Source organism: Canis lupus, chromosome 27, assembly GCF_048164855.1.
Source record: "Canis lupus baileyi chromosome 27, mCanLup2.hap1, whole genome shotgun sequence".
Taxonomy (NCBI): domain Eukaryota; kingdom Metazoa; phylum Chordata; class Mammalia; order Carnivora; family Canidae; genus Canis; species Canis lupus.
In genome coordinates, this window is record NC_132864.1 from 19,567,614 (window position 1) to 19,585,553 (window position 17,940).

The 17,940-nt window shown below is 40.9% G+C and overlaps 1 protein-coding gene across 8 annotated transcripts in view; it reads right to left on the minus strand.

The window, feature by feature from the left end:
- The window catches only part of MED13L (mediator complex subunit 13L), a 294,941-nt gene extending 279,028 nt beyond the window's left edge, over window positions 1-15,913 (minus strand). For 5 of the 8 annotated variants that reach the window (XR_012019241.1, XR_012019242.1, XM_072802653.1 and 2 more), the window contains exon 1: window positions 15,756-15,913. Coding sequence is in view for 3 of the 8 variants with exons in the window: in XM_072802653.1 (XP_072658754.1) it covers window positions 15,756-15,827 (72 nt within the window). In the remaining 5 variants the exon portion in view is untranslated. Of the gene's footprint in view, window positions 1-14,783; window positions 14,984-15,117; window positions 15,136-15,755 lie in introns of those variants that run through there. The other 3 variants (XM_072802658.1, XM_072802657.1, XM_072802656.1) reach the window with 3 other exon arrangements.
- Window positions 15,914-17,940: the final 2,027 nt, after the last annotated feature.

Below are 17,940 nucleotides of genomic sequence, written 5' to 3' on the forward strand. Positions count from 1 at the left end.
GCACACGCTGTGCCAGTAAGTGCACTCAAAACAACAGGAGAGGATCCCCACCACACCAAGGAGATTACATCAAAGAGTTCTGAAGTGCACATGTACATTTTAGCGCTTTCACTGAGAACTGGCACTGCCAAGTAAAAGTGCAGCATGGGCACAGATGGCTCCAGAGCTCAGGGAGCCCAGGAATGTGCTGAAAAAGGAGAGGGGTATGGAGGGACAGGCAGAGAAGGACAGAGGAAGGGAAATTTTTTCCCAAAATGTGAGGTAAAGATATGACATAACAATCACAGTCTCAATACCTATAAAAATATTGTACAATCAGAAAGCCAAGTGCTGAGGGAACAAAAATAGAATGACTGGAATAAAAATTTAAAGGAACTCAAAGTTAGAATGAGGAAGAGGCACCAAAGACACACACTGTTTGGAGTCTTTACAAGTATCTTCTCTATTCTATCCATTATACAAATTGGCAATTTCCACAAAGGCAAGAAAAACAGGGTTAAAAGTCTATTTCCTCCTCCTACCAAAAATATCACCAGTATGAGATGCAATCAAAACCTTTAAATAAAAAACTCAATGAAAACATCCTAAAACAGATTTGCAGGGAAAATATGTAATCTGCTTCCCGAGCTTACCACTATTAGAAGCAAAGGCTTAATGTAATAAGGGCTATGTAATAAGCCCACTGCTGTTAGGGTACCCCCACCTCCATTTTCTTTCTTCCTATCAGGGTTTCTCATGCCCATTTCTGATCATCAAAGTTTCATGAGCTTTTTCTCTTCCAAAATACCAATTCTACCTCCAACCACCATCTTCACCATCCATACCTCTCCAAAGGCCCTTTTCCATCCACCCCACTGGCCTTGCCTTCTCCCTTCTTCTTCCCACACCTCAAATCTTTTTTTTTCAATATTTTATTTATTTATTCATGAGAGACAGAGAGAGAGAGAGAGAGAGAGAGAGAGAGAGAGAGAGGCAGGCAGAAACATAGGCAGAGGGAGAAGCAGGCTCCGTGCAGGATTCGATCCCGGACTCCAGAATCACGCCCTGGGCTAAAGGCAGGCACCAAACCACTGAGCCACCCGGGTTGCCCTCAAATCTTTTCTGAAAACAAGCAGATTATAGATGTCAATGTTTGTTTTTACTTTATTTTCACTATTTCCTGCCATTTTGCCCCAAGATCCTGTCCATAATTAACTTTAAAACTTCTTTTGAGGGACGCCTGGGTGGCTCAGCAGTTGAGCGTCTGCCTTCAGCTCAGGGTGTGATCCCGGGGTCCTGGGATCAAGTCCTGAATCGGGTTCCCTGCAGGGAGACACAGCCTCTGCCTGTGTCTCTGCCTCTCTCTCTCATGAATAAATAAAATCTTTAAAAAAAAATTTTTGTTTTTGAGTTCTGTAGGACTTAACAGCAAGGACCCAGGCTCAGTGAATACTTTCACATATGCACTCCTGTGATCAAAGCCTAAGTCTCCTGCTAACAACTTATCATATGGATGCTGCCCACTCTTCCTCCTGGCTTTACATACATAAGAATGCAAATGTCATAAAACCAAGAAAGAACACATCTGTTGCCATGTGTTTCCTCATGTATTGGTCACCAAGTCCTATCAGTTGTACTTCCTAAGTATCACTTGGTCATTTCTCTCTCCACTCCTACTATCCCTGAATGGTTTCTCACATCCAGCCTACTCTACGAGCCTTCTCTCTGCCTTTGGTTTTTCCCTATTACAATCTATACACCTCAGAGCCCACAGGAGTTTTCCCTCTGAAACATAAATCTGATCATGTCATTATCCTCCTTAAAACCCTTCAGGCATTCTCCCAGAGCATATGGAACAAACTTTCCAGGTTCTTCATGTCATCCAATCTGGCATCAAACATCACCTTTCAGTCTTGTCTCCCATCTATTAAAGACTAGGTATTAAATAAAAAGTATACCTAATGAAAGAATAATTGACAAGGACATCCAGAAATGTTGGGACAACTTATGTATTATTATTTATGTAACTGACAAACTTATTCATCTCATTTTAGTTACCACTGAAAACAAACTTTTACAAATAAAGTTCTGTCCACATAATTTATTAAAACTGGGTTAAGCAGTTTAAAACACTGCTACTTTCTTTTTTTTACAGTATTTACTTATTTGACAGAGCACACACAAGTAGGCAGGATGGCAGGCAGAGGGAGAGGGAGAAGCAGGCTCTTAGCAGGGAGCCCAATATAGGATTCGAAACCAGGACCCTGGGATCATGACCTGAGCCAAAGACAGATGCTTAACTGACTGAACCACCAAGGAGCCCTCTATTTTCAATTCCAATACTAAAAAGGTAAGGTGGATCACAAAGAACCTAAATCAATAGCAATTTTCTAAAATGAATTCTAACACAGATTGCCAAATTTCTGTTTCTGAGAAATGTTCAAGTCAGCTCTTTTGGGTTCTTAATAAGTTTGTCAGGTATATCACACCTACCACATGAGAAAGTTTGGCAACAAAATCAAAGCTCCTTTAGAAGACAAGTGTCTGCCTACCTTAGTGAGTTTCATTCATTTTCCATCTTAGATATTCCTTGAGATTAACAGATAAACTACCAAAACATGCTATTTATCTTAACAGATCCAGTATTAACTTGCCTAAGTAAATACTTCTTTTTCAGAACAAATTTATAAATTTATTAAAGAAGCCAGTTTATTAGCTTATACATATCAAAGTATGAGTTCTCATGAGAATTATTCCACTGTTGAATTAAATGTTATAGGATCTTGCACACAGATTCAAGAATAGCACCATCTGTCTGGGTTACAAAACTCAATTTCACCATGGTATCACCAAAGAGCAACAAAATATCATTTTGTACATATCTCTTTCAAGTAATTTATAGACAACTAATGAGTTTAATCTATTTGGAATCAGGACACTTGACTCAATCCACACAACTTATTACACTTTGTATGTAAACCAACATACTTTTAAAAATGTTTTTAGTAAAAAAAAAAAAAATGTTTTTAGTAACTGAAGTTTAGTTAAGAACTTGTATTTTGAAAAGTAAATATTTATGGCCTTCAGCAGCTGGGATGTAGATTTATGCTGATATAACTTCTAAATGTTATATTGCTCAGGTGCTTTATAAATCTGTAAAATTAAAATGTGCCTGTTGTTGAGAATAATTATCATGAAAGTAAATGTTCCTAAAATATCTACGATTATAACACCATATTTTTTGATAGAATTTCAATTCCTTTCTTTCTCTCTCTTTTTTTTTTTTTTTTTTTTTTTCTTTTTAGAGGGAAGAGGGAGGGACAAAAGGAGAGGGAAAGAATTTAAGTAGGCTCCACACCCAGCATGGAGCCCAATATGGGGCTTGATCTCACAAACCTGAGATTATAACCTGAGCTGAAATCAAGAGTCATACGCTTAACCGAGTCACCCAGGCACCCCTCAATTCCTTTTTTTTTAAATGCGAAAAGAACTTACAAAGAGAATGATAAATAAACTCATCCATGTACTCTGAAGAACATAAAAACAAAGCTGAGAAAAAATTCATTATATTCCCGAATCCAAAACCAGAAAATACTTGCCACTCCAACTCGTAATTTAAATAACTAATATAGGCATGACTATTATAGTTAAAATATCCTCTACAGCTCCACTCCACTAAACCCTAAGGCAGACCACAATACACTGAAATTCTAAATATATGTAAGTGCCATTTACCCTAATCTTCACCAGTGGAAGAATTGCTAAAGTGCATTTATGGGATACAAGATAGCGTACTAGGTAGTCTCAAATGAGTAGACCAACAGTATAAAACTTTGGTCTCCAACTTTCTGCTAAAATTGTAAGAGATTATCTCAACAGGATATTTTTGTATTTATCCTAAGGCTTTTCTTAATGATTACCTCAGTCTCACTAAAAATGGACCTCAGGATGGTATCTGATGTTTGCTAGACAGACAAGATGTAACTTTACAATTCTACTCAAGTCTACTCCTCCCTTATGATAATTTGCTTTGATCCCCCAAAAGCAAAAATCTCACGTCTACTTAACTTGTCCCAATATCCACTCTTACCAGTTAATGTAGTACCAACTAAATTCATTTTCATTGAAACTGTCTGAAAACAAAATACATTGAACCACCAGACTCAGGACCTGGGAGGCAGATGTATACAAGCAGGGCAGGAATTCTTAGCACACATCTACAACATATGAATGCCATATAGCCAAAAGTAGAGTTCTTCCTAGGGTTTTTGCTCATCATTAGTAAGAACCCCATCTTAAGGTACTAAACTGGCAACAACTTGGAGCGAAAAGCAGAACATAGTAAATTACAAAGAGAGAAGAGGAGGCACTGACCAAAGAAGCATCCTTTAAAATAAGATTTTCTAAAGTGGCTGACTAAACTCTAAAAGCAATTTCAAAGGAAAAAGACCAGAAATATATGGACAATGGCACTGGTATTTGATATGTTTCAAGGAGGCTTACTAGGAGCCCTTCTCATTTGGGCAGATGTATGTCGATTCTAGTATGACTAGCTCAGAATTAGCTTTATAATTTTAAAGTGTACACTTAGGAAGATGACATCTGACCTACTTAAAATGACCATTAGCGGAAAATAAAAAAATAAAGACTAATTACAAGCACATCAAGTAAAATGCAAAATTTTTAGCTACTTCTTTTTTTTTTAATATTTATTTATTTATTTTATGATAGACATAGAGAGAGAGAGAGGCAGAGACACAGGAGGAGGGAGAAGCAGGCTCCATGCCGGGAGCCCGACGCGGGACTCGATCCCAGGACTCCAGGATCGCGCCCTGGGCCAAAGGCAGGCGCCAAACCGCTGAGCCACCCAGGGATCCCCTCTTTTAAATTTATTTACGCTCAAGCTCAATATATTTAATCTCTGAATTTGAAAAGCACTCAGGCTACAACTGAGACTGCCCCCGCCCTTCCTTCACACTTACTCATATCTTATATCCTTTTATCTTTGATTTGAGGGGTCTTACTCTTTTCTAGCACTGGCCCCAGCCATGGCCTGGGTTCTTGCTACCAACTCTTGCCAGACTCCTTTCATCAACTAACAACTTTTCTTCTATCTTGCATCTTTCCTTATGCTCCTCCACTACTGTTGCTCCTAAGCCCACAAACACAAATGAGGCTCTTGGATTCTAAAAAATTTCTTTCAATCTACCTTTCAAACTCTTACCATCCCCACTCCCAAATCCCTGCTTGCTTCCTGGATCAAGCTTCTCCAGCTGAAAGTGTACCACTGATTCATTTTTCAACCCACCAAAATCCAGAGTCTACCCTCAACAGTCAAATATAACGATTTCAATTAAGTACCCAGCCATCCAAATAGCAAATTTCCTCATCTTTCACTCGTTACACCTCTTCTTTTTAAGGTCCACTATGACTGTCTCCGAAAATCATGATTATCCTCTTTATCTTTATTGCAGAGAAAGCAAATTATAGTAGACTGAAAAGCACATATAACATATATTCATGACTTAAATGTCTAGTCTTCATGAAAAGTAATCCTGGACTGAAACCTAATTTGTTTTAAATGCACAAAATTTAAAGGATGGGTTACATAGTTCAACAATTCTAGTTTGTCTATGTAAGAGAGCAATCCTAGAAAGGCTTTTAAACACATTATTAAATGTAATACCATTTAACACACTTGTTTTTCCTCAATTCAGTTCTCATAATAGTTTCTATATAGTCTTGGATTATCTCCTGCTTTTAGTTTCATATCCCATCTGCTCATTTAAGATTCACGTCTGTCCAGTTTCTGAAATATTTGTCACTTTAGTCATTAGCATTTTGCGTAATACAGCACTGTTTTTTTTAAAGTTCAGAACTGAATTATTTTAGAAAACTGATTATTTTAACATCACCATTTCTTAATCCAAATTGGCCTGCCCACACTTCAAATTTTCCACCTAACAAAAATTAGATTTCAATAAGCTTTTTTCTAAGATTTTATTTGAGAGAAAGAAAGCACACGTACACGCGTGCGCGCGCGCACACACACGTGAGTGAGCAAGAGAGAGCATAAGCAAGGGGGAGCAGGAGACAGAGGGAGAGAGAGAAGGGAACCCAACGGGGAGGGGGGAGGCGCCTCAATCCCAGGACCCAGAGATCATGATCTGAGCCAAAGGCAGATGCTTACCGGACTGAGCCATCCAGGCACCCCAGATTTCAACATGTTTTGTAATTTTTTAAAAGGAAACCAAGAACCAAGACCATAAAACAGAAGTGCTCTCCTAGATACCAGTCAGTAAATATTCTCAAGGACAGACTTATCAACTGAGCTTCCAAAGAATGTCCTTTCCATTCCTCTCTAGTAACTCTTTCAAGATCCAGTTTAAAACCCCTTCTGAGTGTTTCTGGCTACAAGGTCCTATGCTACCTGTCAGTGGTGCTCCTCCCCTGCACTCAGCACATGGCATCTTAGAAATTAAATAATACATGTAGATCTTTTTTCCCCACACATCAAAGCATTAGCCCTTTTATAAGTTCAAGCCAGATTTTAATCACTACTGATGTATATACATTATTCACAAATGAAATCTGTAAGTCCTAAATTTCTCAAACATAACATACAAGAAATTAACACTTTTAAATACCAGTTTATTGGCTACTCCATCCAATCTCACCCGCAATTCCCTTTTTCATTTCACTATGGCTCAGAAGTCCTCATTTACCACACAGAATAGCAAGTAGAAAGCTTCTCTCTGGTGTAAGTGAAGGAAAAAAGGTAAGGGAAGAGCTAAAAGACAAAGAAATACAAAAATCTTTTCCTGATGACATCACAGGACCTGCCACTATTCTCAAAGTTTTGATTAAAGTGTATCAAAGAGGAAGCAGCAGTTGATCCCAACAGGAAGGGAAGGGGGGTGGGGAGGAAGGGAAGGGAAAAAGGGAAAATTCTCCCCATGGGGGGAGGGGACGGGGGGGGGGGGGGGGCGGGGGATGGGACACACATCTGCACCTCTCAACACTCTTTTGATAGCAATCCTCTCTCCAATGCCTAGAAAAGTGCCTAGGTGCCAGGCTGTCCTCACTTCCCTTGCCTGGGGCCAAGAAGGGTTTTTGGAGCGCCTGCTCTGATTGCCAACACTACACAGTCAGAGGATAAGTGTTCCTGACATTTTAAACAGGGACAATAAATTTAAGTTCATTCCCATAAAAATGCTACCATAAATAATACAAGTAATCAAGTACAACACAACAAAAATAAGCTAACCATCATTTGTAGCAACAAAGGATAACTTTCTACATGGGAGAAAAAACTGAGAAATTAACTTTTTAAAAAATATTTTAAAATACTGAACAACACCTATATGTAAAATTCTACACCTCTGGATAAAAACTTAGGCCACTAAGTTTTCCACTGACTATTGCAAAACCTACAGTTGGGGGTGGGGGAATTCACTCCTTCAACAATATCTAAAAATAATTTTAGATGCTGTTGCATTATTAAATGGAAAACAGAAATTAGCCAGTAGTTGAGAATATATACTTTGTTCAAAAACATAGTAAGGGTTGTGACATGTGTGTCAGACTAAAACATGATTTAGTCTTTAAGAAGAAAAAGATATTTATTAAGTACTATTTCTGACATTCCCTGAGACAAATCTCAAAATGTTAATAGAACTACTATTTAAAGTTCAAAGAGCACTCTGGAGCTGCCAAGGAATTAATCGCTTAAACTCCCAAGGAAGAGCCACAGTTCAATTTCCAGGCTCAGCCAGTCATAACTTAGGGTTGGTACAGCAAAATCACTCAGCATATTAAAGATACACCACACAACTGTGAATCACATATACAAATGAAAATTTGAACATCCAAAGATAAAATTCGAGTTATTCTTCTCAATGATGGCTTATTTATGACAAAAGACACAGAACTTAATCTTCTGCTCCCCCTAAAACAAGTACAAATACAACAAAAGTGCCATACTTAAAACAACTAATTTTGCCATTGCAACTTCCTAGTGAACTGCCTAGGGCTACTCTCTGACTTGAGCTGTAATTTGTTAAGTAACTAAAGAACAATCTCTAGTCTTCCCTTAAAAGGTATCCAAAATGATCTTTCATATTTCCTGCCCTCCATATTTCCATCAAGTTTATTTTAGGAGAAACTGAGGCACATAACCACAACGCAACCAACCCGATCTGACTAGTTACTAATAAAAAATATGAATACCACTCAATTTTCCCCATTACTGCCCATTATGCTGGGCTCATGAAAAGCAATCCTAAACTAAAGGTTGAACAAAAGCCCTACCATACAGCTTAAAGAATGAAAATGAAGGACTTCTGGATCAAGCCCCAAATAAAATCTCTAACAGGTTCCAAAATCTATAGGTTGCCTATTATACTACAGAAAACGAAATAACTAACTGAATTCCTATTCCTTTGATGTATGATAAGCACACATTTCTTGATCAGTTGTGAGTTTCTTTAAAAAAAAGGTTAGAACTCACCTAAAATATTACCAAGCCACAGTACATATAGGCTAGAAAATATATATTCAGAATACTGAGCTAAAAATTTAAATAAATTCAAAGAAAAATAACATAATTGTGGTCAGGACCTAAATGAGCAATGAGAACTCCCTTGGGAAATAGAGAATAGTTGTTCAGTAATTCATTCATTTAACAAATAGTTAATGAGGGCCTAACTATTAAACAGAAGGCAAAGATGATGTAGCAGGGTCACTGCCCTACAGAAGCTCATGTGCTTATCACAGGTACAAAGAAGGTACATTTACAGAGCAAGAGTGACTAGTTCTGCCAGTGAGAGTTAGGGAAAGCTTCATGGAGGAGGTGATATTTGACCTACTTAAAAGATGAGTAGGATTGTGCCAAACAAATATACACATGCAAAAAAATAAAAAATAATTTAAAAAAATAAACTAGGATCTGGTTCCCGAGTTACATATCCATATGTTTTTCCTTATTTCTCTTTAGGACATTAAAATTCAATCATTAAGAATTGCCAACACAAAATGTTTTTTTCACACCAATTATACTCTTTTGAATACTTTACTTATTAGCTCTCAAATTAAGCCCAGATGGATTTAATCATCTTTCCTATTTAATGAAATAATGTAGAACTCTGTGAGGACGCTTCATGTGTCTTACACAAAAATACTTCCTCAGACACTTATCAATGCTCTTTGAGAGAAAAAAAAAAATCCACAAGTTTTCATGCAATATACCGTTTTAGATGGTCAATCTTTGAAATTTCCACTCAATATTATAAAAATTTTATTCACAATTAATCCTATATTTTATTTGAAACAGAACATTTCCTCAAATTTAAATATCAAATGTCTTAAAATATATCAAATTGATGCAGTGATTTAGGACAAATTATGACTTTATTATAATAAAGAGATCCAATGATGAAATAAGAAAAGAATATTTACCTGCAAGTTTACCTAATTCTCTTTATCTTCCCTTGCCATTTTTTTCCCTTTCCATTTTTTTAAGTTAAAGTTACAAATCTAAACTATGCAAAATAAAGACACAAATGAAATTTTAATACAATCAACCCAGGAGGCTCCTTCAACAGTAATGGAATTTCACCACACTGGAAAAACTAACAAAATGTAGAAAGCTGTCAACCAGGGCTCTGTGCTATTTCACAGTAGTAAAACTACAGTTTTAATAGGATTTTACCACAATTCACCAAGAATAAGAAAATAAACATTCAGAAATATACATAATAAACCAGAGTATGGAGAGGTCAATGACATAACATTTTCCCTTGGACACAACTGATTCTCCTAATTCTCATCTAGAAAGAAAGAAAAATAAAAAGTCATCTTTCTTCTTTTTTTCCAGAATACAATCCAAATGTACTCTGAAAGACATTTTCTTAGTTCAAAAAAGGAAAACAACTCTATTCCAACAAACATAAAAGCATGCTAACATAAATGCAAGCAAAACAGGCACTCTTAAAAGAAGACTATGAGAGCCAATTTATGGGGATAAAATCTAATCTATACCACAAATGATTTTTTAAATTAAAGAATAAAACATCATAATAGAGTAGGGGGAACTGTCAGAAATAACATCAACCGCAACATTTTAATTGAATTTAAAACTTTTATAACAACTAAAGGAGAGAGAGAAAACTATGTCAATGTACATAAGTGACTTTATACTAAACAAAAATTGGGCAAGCATACATATTTCATTCATGCAAATGAGTCTGAATTTACTATTCCTCGTTTATGTTAATATTTACCGAGATTAATGGAAAATCGTCTCCCCTATGTAATGAAGTGAATTCCCACAACAGAACAAAGCTAACACCTTCAAATCTTTCAAATAAACAATGAAAGCACATACTATAAAAGGAAATTATCTGAACAGGATCAGAAAGAAGTTAAATGATTCAAGAGGGAAAAAAAGTTCTAAACTCCAAGAACACATTACAAATATTGATTCATTAATTCCAAAATTCTAAGCAAGTCCTACGAAACAAATGTGTGTGTGAGAGAGAGAATTTTTTTTAACTATACCCCACAGCACATTTTTAGGCTACCTAACTACCTCACTTTGCAATGCATTAGATATTATTTCTCAAAATACGAATGTTTTTTAAAAAAAAAAAAAAACACAAAATAGAAATTCTGGTGGCCAACACTACAGAACACAAATAGCTTCTGGAGCAGATTAGCACACAATACATTCTAAACAAATGGCACTAATAACAATGTTGCAGAAATTCTTTTTCTCAACTTAATATATAGCTGCAGAGCACACTTCAGTAATAATAATACCCAATATTCAATCATATTATTAATTTTCTTAAACTTTAATCTCTCTCACTGGCTAGTTTCACTGGCTAGTTTCTATGAAAAATAAACATCCACTTTCAGGAAAAAAAACAAACACACACATCAGTACCTTCTACTACTGAAAGAGGGAACATTATTATTATTCTCTTCTATCAAAAATAAGTCAAATCATTTCAGAAAAATATCTAGTCTATCCCTGAATCAAACTTTTGACAGCTGTATTAACTATTCATTAAAAAAATCCAGATAGTGCTCATTCGGCAGCACACATACTAAAAAAAAAAAAAAAAAAAAAAAAAAAAAAAAAATTCCAGATAAGCAATCTTTTTACTATTTACATTGAGTTTCAACTCAATTTCTTTTTCAACTCAATTTTAAATAATCTGGCAAACATAACTATAGAATGTACTTATCTTTTGCAAATGGTTGTCTCAATTTATAGCATATAATACAAACTGGTGACAGAGTATCCTCTTTGTTACTCTCAAGAGTAGAGGAGATCTCCAAAAGTGTTTGATAAATACAATTAACTCACAATTAACAAGGCTACATTAGCCAGTGAACAAAAAAGATGAATCCATTCTTACATATCTAACTAATATAATCCACTACTATAACTTAATGTTATTTAAAGGAATGCCTTAGATTTTTTCCCCAAATAAATACCTAATACAACCATGAAAACATGAGCAAAACATTCCAAAGAAAATGCTAAGCTATATAAGCCCCTGGGATAAACTCAATAAACACTTATAGTCCTAAAGGCAACCCCAGGCCTTTATTCTCACAAAGAAGAGAGTCCCAAACTAACTTCCTCTCAGTGAGCACTTCGAGCAGTAACACAGCAACATTATTTTGCACCATGGAAGTCTTAGGTACATTATTTTCTCTTTAAAATTATGAACTCATCACACGTACAAATGGCTCTTTAAAACGGTCCAGTAAACTGCTACACTATGCCTTAAATTGCTGTCTATTATGTACTTAAAAATATTTACTAGCAATTGGAGGTTAATATGGCAACTATTACCGGGTGGCAATTATTGCTATTAAAAATATATAAATACTGTAACACCATGTGCTACTAACAACAAAATGCTAAACAGAAAACATACATTAGCAAATTATGAATATTTTCATTAAAGAAAATAAACCATCATGAAAAAAAAGATGCTTGAAGTTTAAATACTAAAATTGTCAATTGGGATGAAAAAACACTCTGTGCATGTATTTTGACACTTGAGAAAATGAGAGAAATCCTTCCCTTTGCCTCATTTTCAACTCATAGCCATCCCCATTTGGTTCTAGCTTAAAAGAATAGATTTCAAAGTTTCTATATTTACAACTATCTTCTCTCTCTGCAAAAAAAAAAAAAAAAAAAAAAAAAAAAGTCTCTTCAGAAAAAAAGAAAGGTCACCAACAGATTCCCTGAAAGCTTCATATACAGAATTAATGGTCCAGTCCTTCATAGGAAGTATGCACTATATGTCTATGTGTGTTTCAATTCAGGGAAGAGAATTTGATACCATCACCCAATTATCCCATAGTCAGGAAGATTCTAACAAATAAAACAACCTAAACGTGGAAGACACATACCTAAGAATTAGACCAACCCACCTCAAAGAGTATATACTTAAATCTAGCTAAAGAACACAAAATCACTTTCCTCCATATGATCACAGTAGAGAAACAAGACTAAAGAAACAAAACTAAAAATATATTTTTATCTGGAAATTATGTCTTCCCTCAAGGGTGAGCTGACACACCATAGGGTGGACTGTTACACTTTCCAAAAAGACAGATTTAACACACTTAACTGAATCATAACTGGCTGAATATGTAACAAGAGTCTTCCCAGAAATGTGATGGACTGCATGAGAAAACAGTTTTGATTCACAAAGGTAACAGCAAGGCATGCATTTAATGCAGCAGTAAGTAATGCAGAGTAAGAAACATGCAATCACCCATATCATACATACACAATGGCATTCTTCACATTAGGAAATGGGGGTGGGGGGGGTAACAGACAATTTGGGAAATCTGATGCCATGCAGTAGAAAATCAGAAAGCAAAACAAGAACAAAAATCTTAAGGTAGTTGATTGCACAATCAACTTTTGTTAAGCCATAATGAACCCTTCAAGGTAATAGAAAGTGGGTGGATCATTAGTGTGGTACCAACTAATGATCTGTAGTTTAACCTCTAGTTTATATTTCAATGCACATTAATATGAGTATCTAAGTAAATTCTCTATAAACAATACTTTGCTCAGAAAATTGCAGGCCAAAAAGAAAAATACATGCTATCATTAAGCACATAAGAGTCCTTGTAATACATGCTTTATTTTAAACAGGAGATGATTTTATCTCCCTTGGAATTAACTATTCTATACAATGTACTTCAGACAACGTATTTTTAAAATTCTAGGTTCCTGCTGTATTTGCTTTTCAAGGAAACTCTTCATTTGGAATGAGCAAAAATTCACAGTATCATCAGCTTTTTAAGATTCTCAATTAAAAAAAAAAATTAGCACCTTATCCACCCTTCATACACAAAAGAATGTAGACATTCTACAGTTGTTAAATAAAAAAGAAAAGGTCAACCCATGCATTTCCTCAGCTCTTTATTTCAAAGTTGCCACCTAATAAGTAATACTATACACACACACACACACACACACACACACAAACAACAACAACCCTCAATTCCTGGTTTAAAAAGGCTGAGGAGAGAAATACCCAAAGTACAAACCTTTAGTCAGTCATAAAACACAAAATCCTCTCCTATAAAATTGCTTGTTTCTCCAAAAGAATCTCAAGCATCTTATCTCTTTAACATTATCATCCTTGAGTTAAAAAAAAAAAAGATAAAAAAATGATATATCCTAAAGTCTGGCTACACGTATAATTTCATTGGTCTGCAAAATCTACTGTATATAAATTAGCCACATATACACAAGCCATTACCAGTCTGAATGATATATGGTAATTTCGGGCCTCTCTCCTCACTAATATTGGTCTACTTGGTTATTTTAATTACCTGTTAAAGTGTCAATGTGGTCACCAGCCACCAAACAAAAACCATTTTAAATACCCCTTAATCAATATGTTTGCTAATCTATTAAAGTCTCTGAATCTGACTGATACTAAATGATATACTGGGAGAGAGAAAAGAGGTGGCAAAATGAATTCTATTCCTATATGTCGAAAGATCAAGGGAAAATTATCACAGTACGAAGAGGCAGAACTGAAACTTGTAATTGAATTTTAAGACTGAATACCTAAATAAAAATGTTGGAAGAAAAAAAAAAAAAGACTGACCTGATCTATACTTTAAAGTACAGATATTATGTCACCGTCTTTTTGTAGGTAAAAATCACGTGTCTTGATGTTTTTTTATCTGCATAAGGAAATATTTAATAAAATAACACTTCCATTTGAAAAGTTGGCAAGAATGTGTATTTCTCCACTAGTCTCAAAGAGAAAAAAAAAAAAGCATCTATGCCTACCCATAATTAAATGTAACTAATTACAATTTGAACACTAAATTATTTATCCAGTGTAATTGTAAACAAGGATTAAAAGGAAATGATGCTTCTATCTACTGCAGGGGTTACAGAAAACAATTTCCAAAATGCATGCTCTCCAAAGGCAGTCCCCCTCAAAAAGGGTACATGACTTAAGTTGGGTTTTTTTAAAAGCTAAATTAAACAAACCGTTCAGCCAATTTTCCAATTATATTCTACGCTTGAAACATAATTGCCTTACATCTGTTTACAAATCTTTGCTCAATATTTAAACAAATTCGTAGTCTCCCGGGCACATAGCTATACATACAGTAACTCATGCACAAAGCACATATTTAAAGACCACGCACCGCAATTATTAGCCTAAACGCCAGGTTTAACAAGGTGAATGTTTTCAGAGCTAGGTAATACGACCCAATAAAAAAGCAAAGATGGCATTTACCACCAAATGTCAGTGCCACCGCCAGGAAAGAGTTGCTGGAGCCCTATACATTTTTAATTTCGATGAATCTAGACGTCGTCGTCGGGTGCCAGGCTTCCAGGAGAACAATTGACACCCTAACTGCTTCAAGATTAAGGCAGGCGATTCAAATCCGAGGGAAAAGTTGTCAATTATCAGAGAGAGAGAGCGCGAGAAAGGCGAAGGCAGATAAAAGCGATGTTATCAAACCGCCCAGCTTGTTGCTTTTGTGTGTGTGTGTGGATTCGTTGTTAGGATAGAGAAAACAGTTTTTAAAAGACACAGGAGGAGAGAGGGAAGAAAAAGGCTCCTCCACCTTCCGTCGGCTCGGTGCAATGGCTTTCCGGCTCTCCGGCGCAGGGAGCCCCGAGAGGCAGGCGGCCGTCGCTGTTTACAATCGCAGGAGCTTCGGGTGCAAGAGTCCTTTACTGACACAATCGCATTCAATCAACTGTTTTCGGGCGAAATTGCAGGTGTCATTACGGAATTAAAAAAAAATTTTCGAAAGGCGGGCGGGCAGCCGATCCCGCAAGGGGGGCGGGCGGGGGGGGGGGGAGAAAAGGCTGCTTATCGCGGGCGCGGGCAGCACAAGGCAAAGCCTTCCACATTTAGGGGTAAAAAAGGGGGGGGGGAGAGAGGGGAGGGGAAGGGGGTGTGATGGCAACAGAGGGTGGGCGTTCGAAGTGCGACCCAGAATCCGCAGCTTTGAGACTTCCACATGCAAATTCCACGCCGAGCGCCGCGCTCACAAATGATTTTTAAAGAGCCAAATAAACACTGGACGGGATCCAAGGCGAGGGAGAGACGATCCAAAAGGGGGAGAAGCGGCGGGCGGCGGGCGGCGGGGAGCGGCGAGGGAGGGGCGACGTCCCGGCGGCGGGAGGAGAAAGTTGGTCGGCGGCGCAGGTCGGGCCCCCCCGCCGCAGCCCCCCTCCCCGCCGCCCGGCTACTCACCAGCGAGAAGAGGTTGGAGTGACAATCCTCCAGGCTCGCCCCGTTCGCCACCCAGTTCGCTGCCGCAGTCATGATCCTCCGCGAGCCCGGCCGCCAGAGCGGGGCATGTCGGAGCGAGGCGTCCGAGGCGAGGCCGGGCCGGGCCGGGCGGCGGCGCCTCGCCGGGGAGCGCGGGGCGGCCGGGCCGCCGCCGCCGGGGGAGGAGGGCGCGAGGGCCGGCGGGCGGGCGGGCGGGCGGGAGGCGCCGCGGCGACGCCGCGCCGGGGGCGGCGGGCCCGGGCCGGCGGGGGGGTCCGCGGCGGCCGCGCGGCTCCTTCCTGCTCGGGCGGCGGCGGCGGCGGCTCCCGCGGCGGCTCCCGCGGCGGCTCGCGCGGCTCCGGCGGCGGCGGGGGGCGCTGTCCGCGCGGCCCGGCGCCCTCCCCGCCTCTCAGGGCCGCCGCTGCCTCCCGGCCGGCCGCCGCCTCCGCCTTCCCTGTGCCTCCGCCGCCGCCGCCGCCGCCGCCGCCGCCGCCGCCACCGCCGCCGCCGCCGCCGCCGCCTTGTTTATCTCCAGCCACCGACTCCCCCCGGCCCCCGCCGGCGCGTGAGGGGAGGCGAGCCCCGGAGCCGCCGCCGCCGCCTCGGAGCCGCCGCCGCCGCGGAGCGCGAACTCGCGAAGGGGGGGGTGCGGACGAAGCCAGCGGGCGACCCCGGCAGCCGAGCGACGTCCCCTCCTTCCTCTTCCTCCCCCACCCCCCCCTCCTCCCCAGTCAGCCTCGCTTCTCCTCCCTCCCCGGGCTCGCTCGCTCTGACAGCAATGGCGGCCGCCGACCGCGGCTCGGCCCGCCATTGGCTAGCGCCGCGTCACGTGACGGGCGCCGGCCGCGCGGGGGGGCGGGGGCGGGGGCGGGGGAGGGGCCCGGAGCTGGAGCTGCAGCCGCGGCGGCGGCGGCGGCGGCGGCGGCGGCGGCTGGAGGGCGGCTCGCGGGCGGCGCTGCTGAGCCGAGCGCGGCCGGAGCCTCCGTCCGGGGGAGGGAGGGACAGCGAGAGGGAGAGAAAGAAGCGCGGGCGGCGCGGCTCCGCTGCCGTGGGCTGCCCCCGCGTGGGCGCCGTGCCCCGCCCCCCTCGGAGGCGCGGATCGGCGGGGCGCGACCGCGGGGCCCCGGGAACGCCCGTGGTCCCCGCCGTGGGCCCCCCGGGGCGGCGCAGGCGGGGCGGCCTGGCGGGGCTCTGCGGTGGGCTCGCCTGCCGGTCCCCCGGGCTGCGGGAGTGCCTCGGCGAGGTCGCGCTCGGGCGTCCGCGTTTTGCAGATGAGAAAACTGAAGCACAAAGAGATGAAGTCGAAGAGACCGAGTCACTTGCCCGAGGTCGCCCGGCGGGGAAGAAGCGGCGGCGGAGCTCGAACCCCCGCACCCGAGCACCGTGCGTCCGAGCTCTCGCACTGGGTGTCGCGAGCCTCGCCCAGGGAGCTCCGCGGCTGCCGCTTGGCGCTTTCTGTGCACCGGGCGCTGCGCAACGAATCCAGAAATGCCTTTTGAGCCCTTACTCCGAGGCGCTGTGTGTGTTTATTCATTCAACGCGTAAATGTTTCCTGACCTCTTGCCATGTGCTGGAATGCAACTGCCAGGCGCTGTACTAGGGCTGAGTCGGGAGCAGACCCTCCCTCATTCATTCAATAAGGAACATTTCCTGAGAGCATATGGTCTGGGAGCCCTGAGGAGTGCCAGTCTGAGGAGGAGGCCTGCTCCCAACCCTCAAGGCGTTTGCTCCCTGCAGAGGTGGGGAGGAGAGCAACTCTTCACTCACAGGCCCCCAAACCTGGAAGAGCCAGCTGTTTCAGCCGGATCCTCCGACCGACGAAAACAGGGCAAAGATGGCGTGAAATACGAGAGACAAGTCTTAGACATGCGAATCGAGCTTTGGAACTACCACAAAAGATGCTAAAAGCAAAAGCCATGAGCAGCATAGGATGTATTACCATGGCCCGGCACTACCTTAAAACCCACTGACACACCATGTTATAATAAATGTGCATACGTTATTTCATATAATCCTTAGAACAAACACAAAAAAGAAGATACTATTACTATCCTTAGTCTAATAAGCCAAGGCTCAGAAGTGCGGTGACATCTCCAAGGTCTCCAGTTTACACCCCAGTCTATTTGGCTCCGGAGCACGAGCCTGAAATCTGAAGGTCCCACGAGCA